General features: G+C 45.0%; 1 protein-coding gene across 2 annotated transcripts in view; it reads right to left on the bottom strand.

Moving 5' to 3' along the window:
- Positions 1-9,427: 9,427 nt before the first annotated feature.
- The window catches only part of SLC38A1 (solute carrier family 38 member 1), a 34,830-nt gene continuing 25,651 nt past the window's right edge, over positions 9,428-18,606 (bottom strand). The window contains exons 12-16 of one of the 2 annotated variants that reach the window (XR_001414296.1): positions 17,753-17,871; positions 17,072-17,213; positions 16,866-16,963; positions 15,695-15,882; positions 9,428-12,379 (exon numbers count right to left, since the gene is read on the bottom strand). Coding sequence is in view for 1 of the 2 variants with exons in the window: in XM_014963771.1 (XP_014819257.1) it covers positions 15,781-15,882; positions 16,866-16,963; positions 17,072-17,213; positions 17,753-17,871 (461 nt within the window). In the remaining variant the exon portion in view is untranslated. Of the gene's footprint in view, positions 15,883-16,865; positions 16,964-17,071; positions 17,214-17,752; positions 17,872-18,606 lie in introns of both variants that reach the window. The other variant, XM_014963771.1, reaches the window with a different exon arrangement.

Here is an 18,606-nt window from a genome sequence, read left to right as displayed (position 1 = left end):
ACAGAAGATCTGGAACATCTGACCTTGCACACCCTCCCTTGGTACTGGGGAGATGCAGTTTTTTCTTTCATTCTTTGTGTGCAAAGACGAGGGCCGTGCTGAAAATACTCAGAGGGGGCAGAAGTGGCCCCTGATTCAGTCACTGCCGCCTTGAAAAAGGTTGGCGTTTTACATGAGCAACTTTGGTCTTGTTTCTTCAGACAGTTGTTTTTTTCTCAAGGTAAATTTGCTCTTTGCTGAGATGAAACTAAGGTATGGTCAATGGGCGTGCAGGGAGGAAGGGGAAGGGCAAGCAGAAGGAGGAACTAGTCTGGTGGCTGCTTGCAGGAGCCTTTACGCCTCAGAGTGTTTGGGGAAGTGGTGCTAGCTAGATATCTGCTGTCCCCCAGCCATCTGCACCTGGAAAACTGCTCTCCTGGGGGAAGGGCTGAGTTAAGTATTCAAACCAGCCCCTGCAGACTTCAAAGATGAAGTAAAGGAGGGTCTCCTGGTGAGACAGCCCCATCTTTCCTAGGCCATCCTTCACCGAGAGCTTAATGCAGCCCCAGTGCAGAGCGGGGAGAGGGGATCCCTGCTCCAGCCTGAGCATACACGGCCCCATCTCTCTTCGACCAGCTCTGATTAGGAACCTTGTGTTTTGTGGCAGTAGCAGAACAAATGCAATCAGGAAGGCCATGTGAAATCAATTCCTGTTTAATTATTCATTGCATATCTCTATGCTGTACTGAGGAAATCATTCCAAACCCCATAGTACCCAGCTACTTTCAGCTGCTTTCCTGAAGGTAAGCATGTGACTGTGGTTTCGATTGCTACTGTAAATATACAATTATTTATAAACGACCTCACAGGGACCATATGGTCCCCTTTTGAATAAAAATGCACAGACGGAGCTGAAAAAAAGTCTGTGAAAGAGAGGCATAGTAAATTGATACGTAGCGTACCATCTGCTTCCGTGTGCAAGTGATGTTATAACAAACTGCAGGAGGCACAGCTAAGACAACTGTAGAGAGCCAACTCCTTGGTGGTGTTTGCAGATCTTCTGCTGGTCTTCTGCCTGGTATCGATTTTGTGTTGTCATTTGCTGCAGCAATATACCAGGAAAGCCAGATTGCCTAACTTCTACATGTCTAGGACTAACAATCTTCTGCGGTTTCCCCTGCGTGTTAATATCCAGCGAGCACCCTGTAATTTGATTTCAATTACTTTGAGTTTTGCTAGGTTTATGAAACACACTGAGTGTCACCAATCAACTGGGCTAGGGTTAAAATGCTTCTGATGAGGCTTATTCTGTAAAACAGCAAGGAAACTGATGTAGAACCTCTCATTAATTGAAATATTTTCCATACAGGACTGAAACTTATCAGAGGTTTTCTTGGGTGATGTTATAATAATGTTTGTGGTACTTCTCAGTTATTACAAAGGAACTGAAAAAGCTGCATAGATCTGTTTTTCATTATTATTATAAGAATATCAGGATGCCACAAGCCCAGGTGACAAGTGGCAATGTTGTTGATGCCACTTGGGTTATAGCACAGCAGTGTGAACCCTTCAATGGGTGTCTGGCTCCACAGGGAGAGCGTATCTCAGAACCAGCCAAAGAGCAATGGAGGTGGTTATGGGTGTCAGCACATTCTCCCTGTGCTGTGCTCTGTTCAGAGTTACAGGAGCCAGGCTGCTGGCCGTCCCTTGAGAGCACAAAGGCAATGAATGAAAAATTATGGGTTTATCATGGCAAGAAAAGAATGGGGGGGATGACGTGTGGGACGGCCAGTCCTACCACCCACCTCGTGAGTTTGGGAACGGTTCAGTGAGCCTGTCTGGTACATGTGGTGAGTTACTTTTGCTCTCACGTGGTTTGGGAGGGCGACTGGGGGCCAAGAAACTGGGTCTGCTCTTCCTGCCCAGCCCCGAAGAGCAGGCAGGCAGAGAGCACAGGTCCCCTGGTTGGCCGGGTACATGGAGAAAGGACCCTGAGCTGCCCCGTGAAAATCCAGCTGTGGCTGCATCGCTTGGGCAGAGGGGAGAGGAGAGATGTGTGACGATGCTCAGGATCATTGTAAAAGTTCAAGAAAAAGATCATTTTCAGCAAAAAGGCAGAGAGAATGCACGTTTTAAGAATAGAAACACTGCATATTTTCTGAATCATAGAATGGTTAGAGTTGGAAGAGACCTTAAAGATCATGGAGTTCCAACCCCCCTGCCATGGGCAGGGACACTTCCCACCAGACCAGGCTGCTCAAAGCTCCATCCAGCCTGGTCTTGAACACTTCCAGGGATGGGGCATCCACAGCTTCCCTGGGCAACCTGTTCCAGTGTCTCACCACCCTTGCCATAAAGAATTTTTTCCTAGTATCTAATCTAAATCTCCCCTCTTTCAGTTTAAAACCCTTAACCCTCATCCTATTGCTACACTCCCTCATAAAGGGTCCCTCCCCATCTCTCCTGTGGTCCCCCGTTAGGTACTGGAAAGCTGTTATATCGTCTCCCCAGAGCCTTTTCTTCTCCAGGCTGAAAAACCCCAATTGTCTCAGCTTCTCTCCATAGGAATTAAAATAATTATTATAATAATGTAACAATACTATGATTAATAATATTATTACTGACATTATTAAAATGCATTCAAATTGCTCAGGTTTTGACACTGAAATTCCAACCACAGAGCAGAGGCAGAGTCAGAAAAGGACAGAAGCATTAAAAAGGGAGTTATAAATAAACCAGGCTGCCTTTTTCTTGCCTGCCCCTGTCTTCCTCGAGGCCCTCAAATGCAGGATGGCAGACAAACAGGCCTTCTGGCCAACATCTCCTCACCAGGCCAGCTCTGAGGAGGTGTTGGGTCTCTTGTGGGCACTGTCTTCCTTTGCAGTTTGTTTTGTGCCTTTCTGCAGAGATTTCACCATCTTGACTGGCTGTGCACTGGGGGCAGCCTGAGACTCTCTGCTGAGAAATAGCAGTATAAAATGCTGAAATGAGAGCAGCACGTTACTGAAAATGAAAGCATGGCTCATCAGGGGACCTATATTTTCACATGAAGCTTTCTGACCCTCTGTCAGTCCCTCCTTAGTTCAACTAGTATTAAGGATCTGTATGAAATGTCGTCTTCTTCTTACTCTCCTTCTGGGCTTCTCAGGTGGCGTGCAGGTCTCTGGAGCATCTCTTTACAGGGTCTACCAAACTCCTTTGGCTTTAAAGCACTCGAGATGGAAGACAGTCCTTCTAAAAGCACCATCTGCTGACTTGAAACAGAAAAAGCAGCAGGCACCCAGCGTCTTGTGGATTGGTTAAGGCCGTCACAAGAAAAGTGAGCTGGGCTGATAATGACACATACACACATATTCGTGTTGGGATATGAATCTTTTCTTTCAGATGTCAAACAAAACACGTGATATCTGTCTTGTCCCAGATCTAACCCTATGAAAAACTCTGTTAGTACCAGTGAGGCTTGTGGCTGCCTCTCATTTCCTTGCTGGGTGTAGTGGATTTGTTCTACAGGTCATCACGAGCTTGTGCACTGGAGGAACACCTCAGTTTCTGCATGTTCAGATATAAAACAACAGTGCAGGAGGAAATACTTTTGGTGACCCAGTTTCACTGGAGTTGAGAGCAGATGTGTTTTCTATAGCATGCAGTACTGCTGCAAAGCCTATTAGTTTAGTGCTAAACTGCTGGTGGCCGTGCTGATTTACCTCTTGATCTTGGACACGAATGATAAATTTGTGTCAGGGATTAGTCTGCGTGTGTAGCCCACAAGGAGAAAATCATATAGCTAATGACATTTTTGCTTAACTGGCTGTGGAGACGAGGAAAAAGAGCAACTATAGCTAAAGACACACTTAGAAACATGAGTGCATATGCAAAGTAATGTTGCCTCAAGAACAGAGGAGACTGAGGTGCCCAGTTGTGCAATTCTCAATAGCCACTACTAGCCATCACAGCTTGAACCTCACACACTAGATGTGGTTTCACTGAGTTTTACAGATGCACTTGCCTTTAATTTTTTTTTTTTTACTTAGTTGATATTTGCAATAACGTTCCCCCAAAAGACCTGGAGCTCCTACAACGCCATCATGGTAGTTTTCATTTCTTAAAATGTTTTTCTCAGCAGTGCAACACTGGCATTCTTTGCTATCTGTTTTCCTGGGTTTTTGTTGATTCTCCATGTCTTTTATAGAATTTTTCATTTCTGACCAAGGTTGGGACCAATAACATATACATCCTATATCAGCAATAAAAGACACAAAGGCTTGAAGCCTACCTAGCCTTTCCCTTGTCCCCTCCATCCCCCCAAAGCAATTAATGTATCTTAATATCTTAGCAGAGACCAATTAAGGCAGTTCTGCAAATTATGAAAATCTAAGACGTTTTATCAGATTATATACATCTAAGGCTAATTCCATTGACCATAGTGATCCCGACCATTTCACAGCAGGCTGTGAACATCAGAATGTCTGTGGAAGTGATGCCTGGGAATAGCTCGGATCTTCCTGGAAGGTCCCTGGGAACAAAAATTTGCTGGGCAGACCTGTGGCAAGGACACGGGAAATCTCTTTTGCAGCTTTGAGCCACAGGACTACCCAAAGGTAGTACTGCCCCAGCAAGGAGGCAGAGGTGTCACCAGCTGTCTGCTGGTACAATACTGCCTTTTGTGGAGCACTTACAGAGGGCCACTGAGACAACACCTATAAAGTAGGGGGGTTGGAAACACTGCATGTTCTTCTTGTGGGTAAATGCCCTCATCATGTCTGTCCCCTTGCAAAAAGTGCACCACTCAGAACTGGCTTCGATGAATCCTGCTCTTTGTGGGTGTTGTTTTCATTGCCCAGCTGTGCTAACCATAGTGTTTTCTCAGAGGTAGGTGGGTAGGTAAAGAGTGTGTTGCAAGAGGTATTTTCTAGCAATTATTTTTGACCTATTTTGTTTACTGGCATCTGCACTATTTGTAAATACCAAAATCAAAAAAACCTTTCCAATTTTAGACAACTGTCCCTAGCCCTCAGAATGGCATTCAGGTGCCCTCAGAGGAAATATGGGTTATTTCTCCCCAAACAGGACTCATGGTCCCTTCTGTTTGGTAGAGGGTTGTAATGTAAATATAGACATGTTCTTACTTGAATGAACTGATTTATAATCATCTTCTTTTTTAGTGAGATAGTCCTCAGAGAGAAGTCAAGGTGTTGGTGATGTGTTTGCCTGCTGTGTTGTAGTGCTACCCCACTTTTTCAGTGCTTTAGGTGCTTGCCTGGGGTTTGCAAACTGCATGGGTTGCATCTTCTACTTGGTTGGCTCATGCTCTGGTCAGCTGTGAGGAGGAGCTTTCTCCTTGCAGCTGACCAGAGCAGGAGTCCCACCAACAGCTGAGTTTGACCTGCTGTAATCTGGACCAGGCAAGGATGTGCCAGGGCACTGGATGAAGGAAGGTAATTAGGTGGCAGGCATGTGTCTGAGCACACTTCCTTCTCCCTAGATAGTACTCTGCATCTTGGTGGGCACTGGCAGCCCCATACAAAAGATTTCAGGCCATTCTTTATACCTCGGCCCAGAGCAGAGGTGAGAATATCACCCCTTCTCTGGATTAGATTGGTCCTAAGCAGCAGCACAGGCTGTGATCAGATCTTACACTGGGAAATCAGCATTCTGTGTGAAGATGACATGTCTGCTTCTGTGGCGATACTGAATGTGTGTCAAAGCCATCAGCAGAGCTACAACTCAGTTATTCAGGCTTTTTTGTCAACCGAGTTTGACTGTTTTCGCTACCAGAACTTGTTAAGAAAACAGTTTCTGCATCTTGTAGTAGCCACGTTCCTGGGTTATATTCCATTAGCTGTGGGCACTGCGGGCTCTGGTTAAAATAATCTGCCTCTGGAAAGCGGAGAAGTTGACCCTGTTTGTTCTGCCCAGAAAGATGCCAATTAGTGCTCCACTCGAGTCAAAATTTAACAAAGGCTTGAATGTTCCTGTGCCTGTTGCTCAACAAGATTGTTTATCAATTTACAGGGAGGCCATGCTGCCTTTTCAAAGTGCTGCTGGAGGCCTGCCAGCACTACTAACAGAGACTGCGCTCATTGTTTAAATGCCACTGGATGCGAGAACGGCAGACTGATGCCTGTTTCCCTTTCATTTTACGATGATCTAATTGCAAGAGATATATAATTCCTCGTTATGTCAGGGAAGTTGTTTCTCCAGCATCTGGTACTTCTCCGTTTATCTACAAACGGTATCTGAAAATTAATAGGAGACCCAGCTTTCATGTAAGAAATACTAGTGAGAACTGTTGCCTGCACAAAGCCTGAGGAGACTTCAGAGTCTGCGAGAACTGGCTTTGTCAAGTGAACATATAATTTTCTTTTTTTTTTTTTTTTAACATCCTAGTAAATTACAGGCTTTAGTTATGGTTTGAAGAAATGTGTTCTACAAATGTTGTAGCATCTGTATGCTGCTGTTTTTACTCCAGCCCTTGTATAGGTCATTAATCCGATCTCACGTCGTAAAAATTTCTCCACCCTCTTCGTGAGTTTCTTTGTTATCATAACACTTTCCAATACCTTGTTGCCTAACTCCGCTACGCTCCCTCATAATTACCCGAGGTAGAACAACTGCTTTTTTATCCTCGGTGTGCTTGGCTCCTGCAGCAGGTGCTGCTGAGCCCCGTGCTCACTGCATCTCTGAGGCAGACTGCACATCCAGGAACACGTTGGGAGTTCCAGGGGGCTGGTCCTGGTGGCTGGGCAGACATTTTGTCAACAGACCCTCTTCTCTCATCCCCATCAGCCGCTCGCCAGCAGGGTATGAGCCTGGAGAGAGGGAGCAGCAGCTGTGGATGCTCCTGCATCTGATACGTGGGTTTCACCTCTCTAATTGCTGTCAAACTCCTCTGTACAAGGGCTGTTGTCACCCGGGGCTGTGGAAGGGGAATGGTTGGGCAAACCCCTCCTAAGCGAGGTCTGGGGAGCCAGCAGCTCTGCCTGGGCTGCGGGGCAGGCCTGGGACAGGCAGTAATGGGGATGGTCCAGCTGTTGCAAAGCTTAGGTGAAGTGAGCACTGTGGGGAAAACAGTGGGGTTTGGAAAGAGTCACTTTTGGAAACTTACCTGAGCATGGGTCCCCAGAAGTGTCCAGGAGGGAAGAGCTCATGGGAGGAAATCATGAGCACAGTCAGCGCCTGGTACATTCAAAGGGTGTAGTCTGAACTGATGATCTGTACCAAAAACCAGGTGATTTTCACCAGCTTTCCATAACTGGCAACAGGAGCAGTTAAGGTTTGCTGATTAGTGGGCAAACACTCTCCCTCCCAAGGGGACGTGGCAGGCACGAGGAGTTACCTCTGGGGAAAGAACCTGAGGCTTTAAGCGAGGTGGGATTTTCCAAGGAGGGGACATGGTTCTTGGCTCTGGGGTATGTTCTGGCTCCCCTTGATGATACACTTCCCTCTGTTTTTCCAGGGCAGCAGCCTCCATGGGCCTCCATGGGCACAGGGATCTCAAAAAGGGTGGCAGTTGGCCAGGGACTAGCCCCAGCCTCACAAGGTGGCTTTGCTCTGCAGATTGGCTCTCAGACAGGGCTGGCCTGCGCCACCCCAGTCTGTCGTAGTTTGCTTTCCTAGCCCTATTGTCTAAGCCTTGGCCGAACTACACCTTTTTCCAAGAATCCTAATAACCTCATGTTTTTCAAGCAGTGAGCCATGGCAAAGCTGAGGTGCGCTAAGCCAGCAACACCGTCCCTTGCCAGTGGCATTTAAGCAGTGTAACACTGTCAGCTTTAAGAGACTCCATTTTCTGTGACTGTAAGTTGAAACAGAAATGCATGGCACCTAATATTTGTATATTGGCTAGAGCCTGCCAGCACAACCAAACACAAAGCAAATGGTGCTGCTGTCCTGTATGGGTCTGAGGAGACCAGGGTGTAAGAAGTGAAGCCCATATTCAGTTTATCGGGGGTCTGTGATTAGGAAGGCTTAGAAATGGTCATATCACTCATCCCTGCGCCTACCATCTCCGCTTTCTCCACACTTATTTAAGTTGGTGTGAGTGCTTGCTACCAGCTCTTGGCACAGTGGGGAATGAGACATCTTAACAGTGGCCTGAATTTGGGCTTCAGCCTGAAAATAAACTGTGAGTTCACTTAAACTTAAGTAAAAATAAGACCCCACTTGAACATAATGGAGTGTCTCTTCCCTCAGGCAGAACTTGCCCTAGGTGATTTTCCTTTTTTTTTTTTTCTTCAGCAAGTAGGGACTGGTCAGAGGAACGCAGAGATCCTGACTTTGGGGATGCATGAAGACCAAGCCAAACCAAAGGCAGAAGTTTGTGGCTGGAAAGGAGGCTGGTGTTTCTTTCTTTGGCTGTGTGGCTTGAGGTGAGCTTCAGGTGAAGCTGTCAGACTGCACTGCAGAAGGCAACAGAGGTTTGTTGTTGTCTCTGCAAGCTAGGAAGAAAATCAATATAGTTTTTCTTTTTCATTGGCTCCACAAACCATGCACTTTTGTTTTAAGGTATGGCTCTGAGATGATTATGCTTGGCTGGGCAGAGAAGTGGGTATGATTCTATGCCCAAACAGGAGAGGCTATTAGACCAAGTCAGTGTGGAAGCTTGTATCTCTGGCCAGGATTATGGCTTCAAGACGTATCCCTGGGCTTGGGGACTGGGCAAAGGCTTGTCAAGGATCCTCTGATACATGAATCCTCCCATCGTTTCTCCCACAGAGGAGCCCAGGGAACTGTGCCACAGAGATGTTGGCTGTACTCATCCTATTCAGTCAAGTTAGCTCTTCAGTTATACAGATCTCTAGCCAAGAGGTCTTCCTGTAAGTGATCACTACAGCCTGGGCACTAGAAAAATTAGTGGTCAAAGGCAAAAATCTAGCATTTTCCAGATGCTCTAAGGGTTTGACAGAGACATTTTGGCAGATCTAGCTGGGAATGCTTAAGACATTACTGTCCTTGAGTATCCTCCTCATCCATCTGCTAACAGCTTCTGCTTCCATAGCAGAGGGTCTGGCAGGGGTTTAGCTGCTCCAGGCAACAGTTTGGTGTCTGAACTCAAGCTCAACTCTAACAGCAGCCCTTAAAGCTAAACTGCCTGACTTGACCCTGAAACAGACTGGCGAACACTCTGACAGCCTTCAAGGAGCAGGCTGAAACAAGCACTGGGCTTGAGAAACGCTGTCATCTCCAGGAACCCCAGTCTGTGGTGACCATACATCCTGGCTTTAGGTCCCTTTAAAACTATAATGGAAACTTTACATTAATGCTCCGTAGCCATCTATTGATGTTTTGCTCTATATACTGCACTAAGTCCAATATAGTTGGCTTTGCAAGAGCACCCACATGCTGAGCTCAGTGAAAATACTTGCATAAAAAGTGGGGAGCACATGCTGTTTAAGGCATTATAATGATATAAAGTCATCCCTTTGAAAGAATGAGTACGGCCTCAACATTAGTTTAGATCACAATTTTAATGTTTAAAAACTATAGAGGTAACAGAGAGATTATAGAACTTAATACATTTTTTTTCTTTATTTACACACAGAAACTGAAAAACTGCATCGTTTATTTGGATATGAGCAGCACAAAGTATGATGATGTTAGCAGGAGCAAAATGTTACCAATGACTCACTTCAACAATCTATTAGAGAACAGCTCGTATCAAGCGTACATCATTCAAACAGTATTGTTTATACTGGATCTGGGTGAACCTTAACATACCTTGGGACACTAAAAACAGGTTTCTATAAACAAGTTAAAGTTCAAGTCTTATGGAAAAATACCTTTACAGTTTATATTTTGTTGGCTATAACACTGAAAACAAAACGCACACTTGTATTAATTTGAAAAGCTCTGTAGAAGTGACCACATATAGGTTTTTTCCTCAAATTTGTGCTCAAGGTCAAAACAAACATTATTTCAAGTTTCATTTTCATCCAAGACCATAAAATAAACATGAAAAAAAATTGCGATTATTTTTAGATGCATTTCTCAACCTCCGTTTTTCAGCAATCCTGAAAAAAAACACATTTCTGTGCTTTACCAGTGAGAAAGTCTATGCAAGGCTCTTGACGGAGGCACTCTCAGGATATACACAGCCCTCCCCTCCTGTCACCCCCACCCCTGGACATGCAGCTATCCCACCACCAAAATACTGGCCTCTGCCTGTTCACAGGGTGGTATGTGCAAGCAGTCCCTTCCCGGGGATGCTCACATCAGCCTTAGGCAGTGTTTTGGTGGTGTGATGGCAGCGTGCCGGGGTCTGCAGCCGGGGTCACCTGCAGGAGATGCTGCAGAACTCTGCAGGAAGGTAGCGGGGTAGAAATGGCATGGATTGCTCTGGTTGCTGCACACCCCTGGCTTGTAGTACTCTTTTTTTTTTTTTTTCTTCTGAACTACAGGCATTTCTGGTGGCTGAAAATGGAAATGCAGAAGTCCTGCCCTGACTTCTTCTCTTTTGTACTCATTGGGTACATACATGCCTGGATACAACATGGGATAATGCTGGGTCAAATTGCTGGCTACAGTTTGCTCTGGTTTCTGCAAAAACCCTTTCTAGCACGTTGCTACCGCCTGACCTCAGCTGAGGAAGTAAGAGGTACCTGGGTACCAAAGGGGCCCTTTACAAGGCAGATCTTTTCCCCAGCAGGAAGACTGGCTAACTTGCTGTTGTGAGAAAAGGGAGTCGCCCACTGGAATTACTCCTAGCGATTTCATCAGACCTTTTATTTCTCTTTTTCTTGTTACATTAGTGATGTAATCACAAGTTCAAGTTCAAGATTTAACTTGTGAACTCTTGGGAGGGAGGAAAGGATATACATTTTGCTAAGTCAGAAGCTAAAGTATTTGTATTTCTATTAAAATTACTCTTAATATGCAGAGCCTATCTCAACACTTCTATATCATAGGGGATAAACAACTGCAAAAATATACAGCATCCTATTTATTTACAATATATATATGTACATAAAAATGAAATTTCCTACAATACAACACAACTGCATAGATTTGTCTTCAGAAACATAGGCATGTGTACAATTTTTGAATTCTAGACCTTTCCAGCCCTGTACTTTTTATTAATTCATTATCTTTTTTTTTTCACAGTTTGTTACAGAAATCCTTACATTAGATACAAATAAAACATTCTTTGTGTAAGTTATAGGAAATAAGGATTTTCCTGACGCCAAGGGCTCTGGGGAATTGTTTAAGAAAGGGCCCTGGCGCCAGGCAATAAAGCCATTTTTGGAGCTGCTGATGGAGTTGAGTACATTCTGCTGTGCCTTTCTCCTACAGGCACTGGGGTGGGACAGTGGGACTGGAGGTGGGACACCACCACATGGAAAGAGTTTTGTTTTGACCAAGATGCTCTTTAGCCTTAATGTAAGGTTCAAGCAAATTAACTTATTCATTTAAAGATAAGGTAGAGATACCATTGTTATTGTTAATATCAGAGAGAGCTGTGGTGCTTATGCTTTGTAAGGCAGATGTACAGACACAACCCATATCTCATCCAACCTGCATCTGCACGTGTGACCTATTGCAAGTGGAGCACAAGCTATGGGTTGGGATGTGGGTCAGGAAAGCAGCTCTCGGGAGCAGATGGGCATCCCCATCCCTGACCTTGCAGAATGAGACCAGCTGTTCTGCCCTGGACCTGCACATGGGCCGGGTACCCCTCAGACCCTGTCAGGCCTACAAAAGGTCTGTGCCGGTGCACTGATTTGGCATTGGCCCTCTGACCAGGAGCAAGCATCATTCAGAGAGGCCATTGCTCCCGAGATACTGTTCCCAAATAATAATTTACTGTGTTTTACTTAGTAGGCATATTTGCCATTGGACAGAGAAGGGCAGCTGTGTTCTGCAATCATAAGGGTGCTTTAAGCTCATGACTATTTTCTTTGCAATGTGCTGTGGACTAGGAGCGGCAGCAAGGCCGTCTCTTAAGCGTAGGACGAACTCCTACAATCTTATTAGGAGCCCCTGCTTCTAATTAGTTCCTTCCTTGTCCCTCACCACTCAATTGTTGCTATTACGCAAACAAGAACTTTAAAGTATTTTGTTGTAGCTATTAAGAGCAATTTTGCATCCAGTCTATGACATTTGCAGTGCTCACAATAGTGATAAACTCTCTATGAAAAGAAAGCATGCTACCACCTACCAAGTAGATACGGTACTCTGGATCCTATTAATTTAACAACAGAGAAACTCCTACAGCATTTCACTGTGCTCTTAAAATCCTAGCTAAAATGTGGGACTCGTACATCGTTGGCTACAAGTTCACTATTCCAAATGAACTGAATAACAGCAGTACATTTTACAGATAACCTCATACAAATATTGTCATCCATCACTGATGTTGACAGTTACAGCAGGGTCTATTGCATTCTGTTAAGAATGTATAAACCTGATGAGAAAACAAAAAGCACGTTATTTCACGTTCATTACCACAGACATCAATAAACACATGATTCCTTTCCATAAATATCTATAAATATGATGCCAGTAAATCAGTCTAAGCAAAATTCCCTTTTTTTTTTTTTTTTTTTTTTTTTTTTTTTTTCTTTCAGAGACCCAGAAACAAAGTCTGTTTAAAGACTTGATATGTTGGGTATATATTTTTCAGAATCCAAGATATACTTTGATGGTCCAGTACCCGGGGTAATTTCACTCTATGCACACACCCGGCTCATTCTTCTCCCTATTTATCTATTAAAACTCCAGTAGACAAATAAACTGGGAAAAAGAAGGTGGCAGGATAGCAAAGAGGAGGGAGAAGGGTAGTGATGGAGGAGATTTGGGAAGATGCAAGGAGCAATCAGTCACCCAGTAGCCCTTCAAGTCGAAGGAAGCTGGATGCCAAAACTCACTGGTTGGTATTTTAAACACAAGACTACAAACTATTTGCAGGGTGGGAGGGAGATGTTGCAGTTGTGACGTTGCTGGTACCCTGTGCAGCAGATCAGACCTCTAGCTCATACCTGGGTACTTGAAAGTCACTCCCGGGATCTCCTCTCTCACAATCCCCCAATACACTGAGCTGTGCTGCTCATAAATCAGTAGTAGAAGAAGGATAAAGGGGGGAGGAAAGCAGGAGAGCCCTGGAGCATCTTGAGGATAGCACTGTACAGCATTCTCAGGTCTGAGTTAGGTTTTTTTTAAGATAAGATCCAGAGAGATTATAAGGCACCTCAAAACCTGAAATGCAGCCGCAGCAAGCTGAGTCAGAGAATGGAGTTAGATGCTGGGCTCCTGCTGCAGTGACCGAGGTGGGCTGGGTGCCACAAACTTACATCCCGAGGTGGAAAGATGCCTGGGATGAGCTGTGGGGAGATAGGAACCAAACATGGGTTCTTCTCTCCGGAGCTGACTAACACATGGGCTCATAGGCTATTGTATGGACTTCTCTGTGAATAAGGACAGGAATCAGTCTCATGAAGAGACAATGCAGAGAGAAGTGGTGACCTGCACCATCATAGGCAAAGGTTTGAGACCAGCTGCAGGAAAGCATAAGTGACCTCAACCTGGGGGTCCCAGGTAGCTCAGCGGTTCGTGTGTTAAATGCTGGGCTGGGGAGTGCTTGGGCTGGGCTTGCTGGGCTGAGGAGGAAGGACACCACACCAGAGACCACGCTGGGAGCCCACGAGAGAAGGTCTGAGGGGCCAGGAGGATAACGGAATAAGTGAACCCCATTCTGCAGTCTAGCAGGTCACTTTGCCCAGGGGGAGGAGGCTTCCAGTTTTGTTCTTGCTGCTGGGGTGCTCTGAGGACTTGGGCAGCCTGCGGAGTCCACTGGGCCTTGTTTCGGGATCACAGTGGAGTATCGGCAGAGCCAGGTACCTCAGCCTAGGCTCAGGTATGGATCCAGAAGTCTGGGTTTAGTAGGCTTAGTTTCTGCAGCTTGAACACTCTACATCTCAATGCCCAAATTCCAAGGAAGGCCCCAAACTAACCTCTCTGGATGTTACTCTTAGAAACCATCTTTCAAGGTCCTGAGAAGTGCTATGTTGTCTCAACTCTCAGTGACTTCAAGCTGTGTAGGACAAGGCAATGGCAACTGAGGCAATTCAATAGCTCACAGAAATCCCAAGATCCTGAAGTCTCCGTTCCCTAACCTTAAAAAAAGCAAGCTGGCAATGACAGGTTCCCCACAGCTGATGACAGTCTCCTTCCACAGTTACAATGGGAGTCGGCAATGAGCCAGCTACTGGGATCAAGAGGGTCACCACGTACTGGCAGGTACAACTCGAGCACACCGAGGGCATCTCTCAGCCCTTGGGTGTGAAGCAGGGGCTCCCTTTAGCCATCGGTTCTTTCGGTGGGATCCGGGTTCATATTTTGAGACACCTTTTAGCTGACACGGTGAATGACACAAAGTGAACACGTTTTATGCGGCTGGCAGTGCACTAATAGATGTCTGCTCAGGATGGATGGTTAATGATCACCTGCTTAGCGTTTGAGTCTCTACAAGTAGTTCTTTACACCAGCTATAAGGCATTAGGCAAATGCTTATTTTGTGGACAACAAATGCAAGTTACAGTGTTTCTGCTAGTAGTAATATTGAATGTCTTGTCTTTGATTGTTACAGGGAGTTGATGATAAATGTAAATGAAACATTTTAAATATAAAAAGTGTTTCTGCTTGTTTAAAGAAATGTTAAAGATTTCAATTTCGATTAGAAATCCAGCAGTTTGGCAGGGTGAGTCAAATCCTGCTCCCTCTGCTCTCAAAACCCCCGCTGACTTCAGTGGGAGGAGGGTAAGACACAAGAGGGGAGCCAGTCTCTACAAGGAATGTACAAATGAATCCCAGAATGGAAAAGGCATGAGGTATGATTAAATGCGTAGGTTTCGATAAAACTGGAGCTTGCAATTTTCTTTTTTTTTTTTTTCTTTCTGAGAGAAGTGGGGCGTTAGTAAACAGTTTAATGCTGAAGAAAATGCAGACTTCCTATGGAAATCTCCGAGTGTCTGCTTCTCTTCAGGCTCAAGTACTCATGGCTTGGGGTCAAGTCTAGTTCTGGTCAGGCTCCAGCTGAAGCGTGCCAGGGTAATGGTGGTTGCTGGTGATGGCTGTCCTTCTCCTGCTCCCTGCACCCCATCACAAAGACACACGGATCTGTTCCCCAAAGCCACAAAACAGCCAAGCCCTGGGGCTGACTCCCCCACCAGAACATCAGAGAGAAGCACCAGATTTAGGACATATGCTTATACAATGCTCACTTACACTCTTGTGGTGCCTTTCGTGCCTGTATCCGGAATGCTACACTTAACCCAGTGAGGCAAATGGTGCACGAAACAGCAACAGAACAAACAAACAAACCAACAAACTGGATGCATACAGTTGGAGAGCAGAGTTTTGGCTAAAGGGCGGGGGGAAGGATGTGAATTGACGTTACTCCAGTTGGGATTGATAACAAGAGGCACTGCTGCCCTAGAGGAGCAGAGCTTGTGTATGAAGGGCTAAGGATGAGAACGGAACAATGCAATCCATGGGTGGAAGAAGGGAAACAAATTAACTGTGATGAATTTCTATGAGCATAGCTTTATATACTCTCACAGACAATTAACACAGACTTTAGGCTGATCTGATAACTCAGTATCAGGGGACAGAGTGATATGCCTGTTGGAAAAATGGGTCAGTTTTCTGCAAGAAAATACACCCATTACAGTATTTGCAGTACTGGATAATCATTATTTGGATTTGATTTGAGTAAACTCACAAAAGATGGAATAGATAACAGAACGGATGGTTGCGATTTTGGTGTGTAGCAAACAGGAGTGTCTTCTTTTCAGAAGGAGGCGACCTTCAGTGGCCTTCAGCACTGCCTCCTGATTGTACCCAGTCATAGATGACCAAGGGAATGCTCACTAGGGAAAACATTACCCCCAGCGCCAAGAAAAGAGAAGCCTGGAACAAAAAGGAAAGATAGTTAATGAATAAAAAGAAAAGACAATTAATTCAAGTATGTTAACTTCTCCTCTTAAGGAGATTTACAAGGTGATGTATCAAAGTTATCAGCTAAAATGGGATAGCACTTCTGGTAAAGACAAGACCCATAGATAATTAGACAGATTAGTGTCATTAATAATTACTTGCTGAACACCAAAACCAATTTTTTCCTCCTTTCAATTCACTTCTTAAACACTGATCATCCCTAAAGAGGATCAACTGAGTCTGTTTTTAGGACCAATCGGCTCTGCTCTTCTCAAAGCCTCACAGAAATAGGCATACTCTTCCCATTGGATACGTGTCCATTGAAGTCCTTTTGTCTTGGGGTCTCTGGATGGAGCCACAAGTGAAACACGGGTTTCCTGTCTGTCTACTCTGAGCAGGAAGCTCTGACCTTTCAGGACTTCCAGTGCATGCCCCGTTTGACTGGGAATACACGGGAGTGTTGCATGTTTTCAGCTGCACCTCTCTCTGGGCCTCATAGGAAATCTTTCCCATCTGGTGGAAGCACCCTAAGTCTGACTGGGTTCTATTAAAACCGTGAGGAATACCACTGAAGTGAGTGCTTTGCCTGCTTTCTGGATCAACACACTGGAAGAGAGCAATGCTGCTGTGCTGAAAGGGCTGCCAAAGGGGGCTGAGGGGGTACCCACACCCTGCTGACAGCTACAGCTGCTGCAGAGCTGCCACTCGCCAGCCACAGCAGAAGCCCATCGCCCTGCAGAGAAGGGCTCCCCAGAACGTGATACAGCCCCTCCAGCAGGAGACCCCCAGGGGAGCAAAGGAGAAAGGCAAGCACAGCTGCCAGCTGAGTGAAGCAAAGGTGGAAAGTCACATCAAGAAGCTCACGCATATGTTCAGATTAGGTACGCCTTGCATCTGGCACGTGACAAGGAATGACAAGATGAAAAGCGCTGCATTGAGGGGAAAGGAATGCGTACCCAAATCCTCTGAGTCAGCTTTGATCCATCCTGATGGGTAATTTTTAAATACAACGATGAAGGAAGAATGAAAATCAGCATATTGGCAGAAGTGACCCCTGCAAAATGAAAATAAATGAGTTTTGTTAGTTGTCAGCAACAGCTAATTATTGTGTTGCTGATTGGCAACAGTCTTTTATTAGTAGTACAAAACCAGGATACTGTACCTACAACTCCGAAAATATCCTTCATGGTTGGGATAAAAATGACTAGCAGGTTGATGATAACCAAAAGAACAAAAGTAACCAAAACGTGACGACATAAGTCAAATTTTGTTTTCCTAGCCAGTTCAAATAATGATGAACGCACCTGTAGAAAGAGAGAATTTTCTGTCAGGAATAGTCATAAGCCAATTCAAAGCTTCCCATATTTATTTTAACTAGTTCTTCATGAAACAGCAAGTGCTGCATGCGGGATCCCTGATGTCATGCCCTTTGAAATAATTCCTAAAATTAATTTGGTATTTCAAAACTGTAGGTATACATGCAGCAGCAGCAGGATATTCCTCCCTTTCTGACATGCCTTTGGGGGTCCTTTCTGCACCTTAAAATGAACTTCATCTCTGAGCTTGCTCCAGTGAAATCATGTGTAGTAAGAAGGGGCCCGTGTGGATTCAATTTAAAACAGATTTAAGATTATAACAGATTTTAACAGATTAATTTATTTCCTGCAGGGAAGAACTTCTCCAGAAGTTAGTGGTAGTCTGGTGTGGGAAAAGACTGATCCAAACTCAGGCCCTTTTTGTAGCTGCAACGTCACTGCCACAGCAACTGCTGGACTGTGGTTTGAAGAAAGGTGCTGTGTACAACCATTACCGGCTTCCAAACCGTGGGGAGCTTTTTACTTACAGTGAAAAACAGCACTGGCACCGTGAGTATCACCGCAACGATCACAGCCAAGCGCACGGTCAGGATGAGGATGTCATCTTTGCTCTGGTACTTGTGAAGCAGATCTGACTGCACATTGTCTATGGAAAAGACAATAAGATAAGTGTTCTGGCAAACAGGCAGTCCGTTCACAAAAATCATTGCTTAACAACAGCCTTCTTGAACAACAAGTGATTTATCTGCAAACAAAAGAGTATGGAATGAAACATTCTTGAGTTAAAACAGCACTTTGAACCAAATCCTAATGATCCCATTATTCCAGATTAATCCTTTGGAGGCCTGATTTAGGAATACATCCTAATTCAAGACAGCACATGCCTAAATCTAAGGTAGTTTTCACTGTAGGAAAGACAACAGTGAGACATACACGAAAGCTTGCTTACATATATACATATATATAAAAAATAAGTAAAGTGAAATAAGCTATTTCTAATTGTTTCCATGGGCTTTTTTTTTTTTTTTTTTAAGTGTCAAATGATACAAAAATAACCACATGCACTGCAAGGGCTGAACTTAATATAAACTACAAAGTTTTGAGCTAAATTAGTCTAAACAGCAAATAAACTTCCAGCGAAAAGCAGTGCCCCTGTTCTCAACCAAGAACAAAGCCTATCTCGGGTCAACGCTCAGCGGGACGCTCTGACATTTGCACTCAAATCCCTCGGCAGCTCCTCCCAGGGCTGCCCTGGTGGTTTTCCTTTTCTCTTGAACCTGCCACCCACCCAGCAGTGCCTGCAGCTCGGCCCCGCGCCGGCCGGTGGCCCCAGCAGCCAAGACAAATCATGGGGGAAGGGGGTGGAGGGGGCGGGTGGGGG

Source organism: Calidris pugnax, unplaced genomic scaffold, assembly GCF_001431845.1.
Source record: "Calidris pugnax isolate Ruff unplaced genomic scaffold, ASM143184v1 scaffold44, whole genome shotgun sequence".
Lineage (NCBI taxonomy): Eukaryota > Metazoa > Chordata > Aves > Charadriiformes > Scolopacidae > Calidris > Calidris pugnax.
This window is presented reverse-complemented; position numbering and strand designations above follow the sequence as displayed.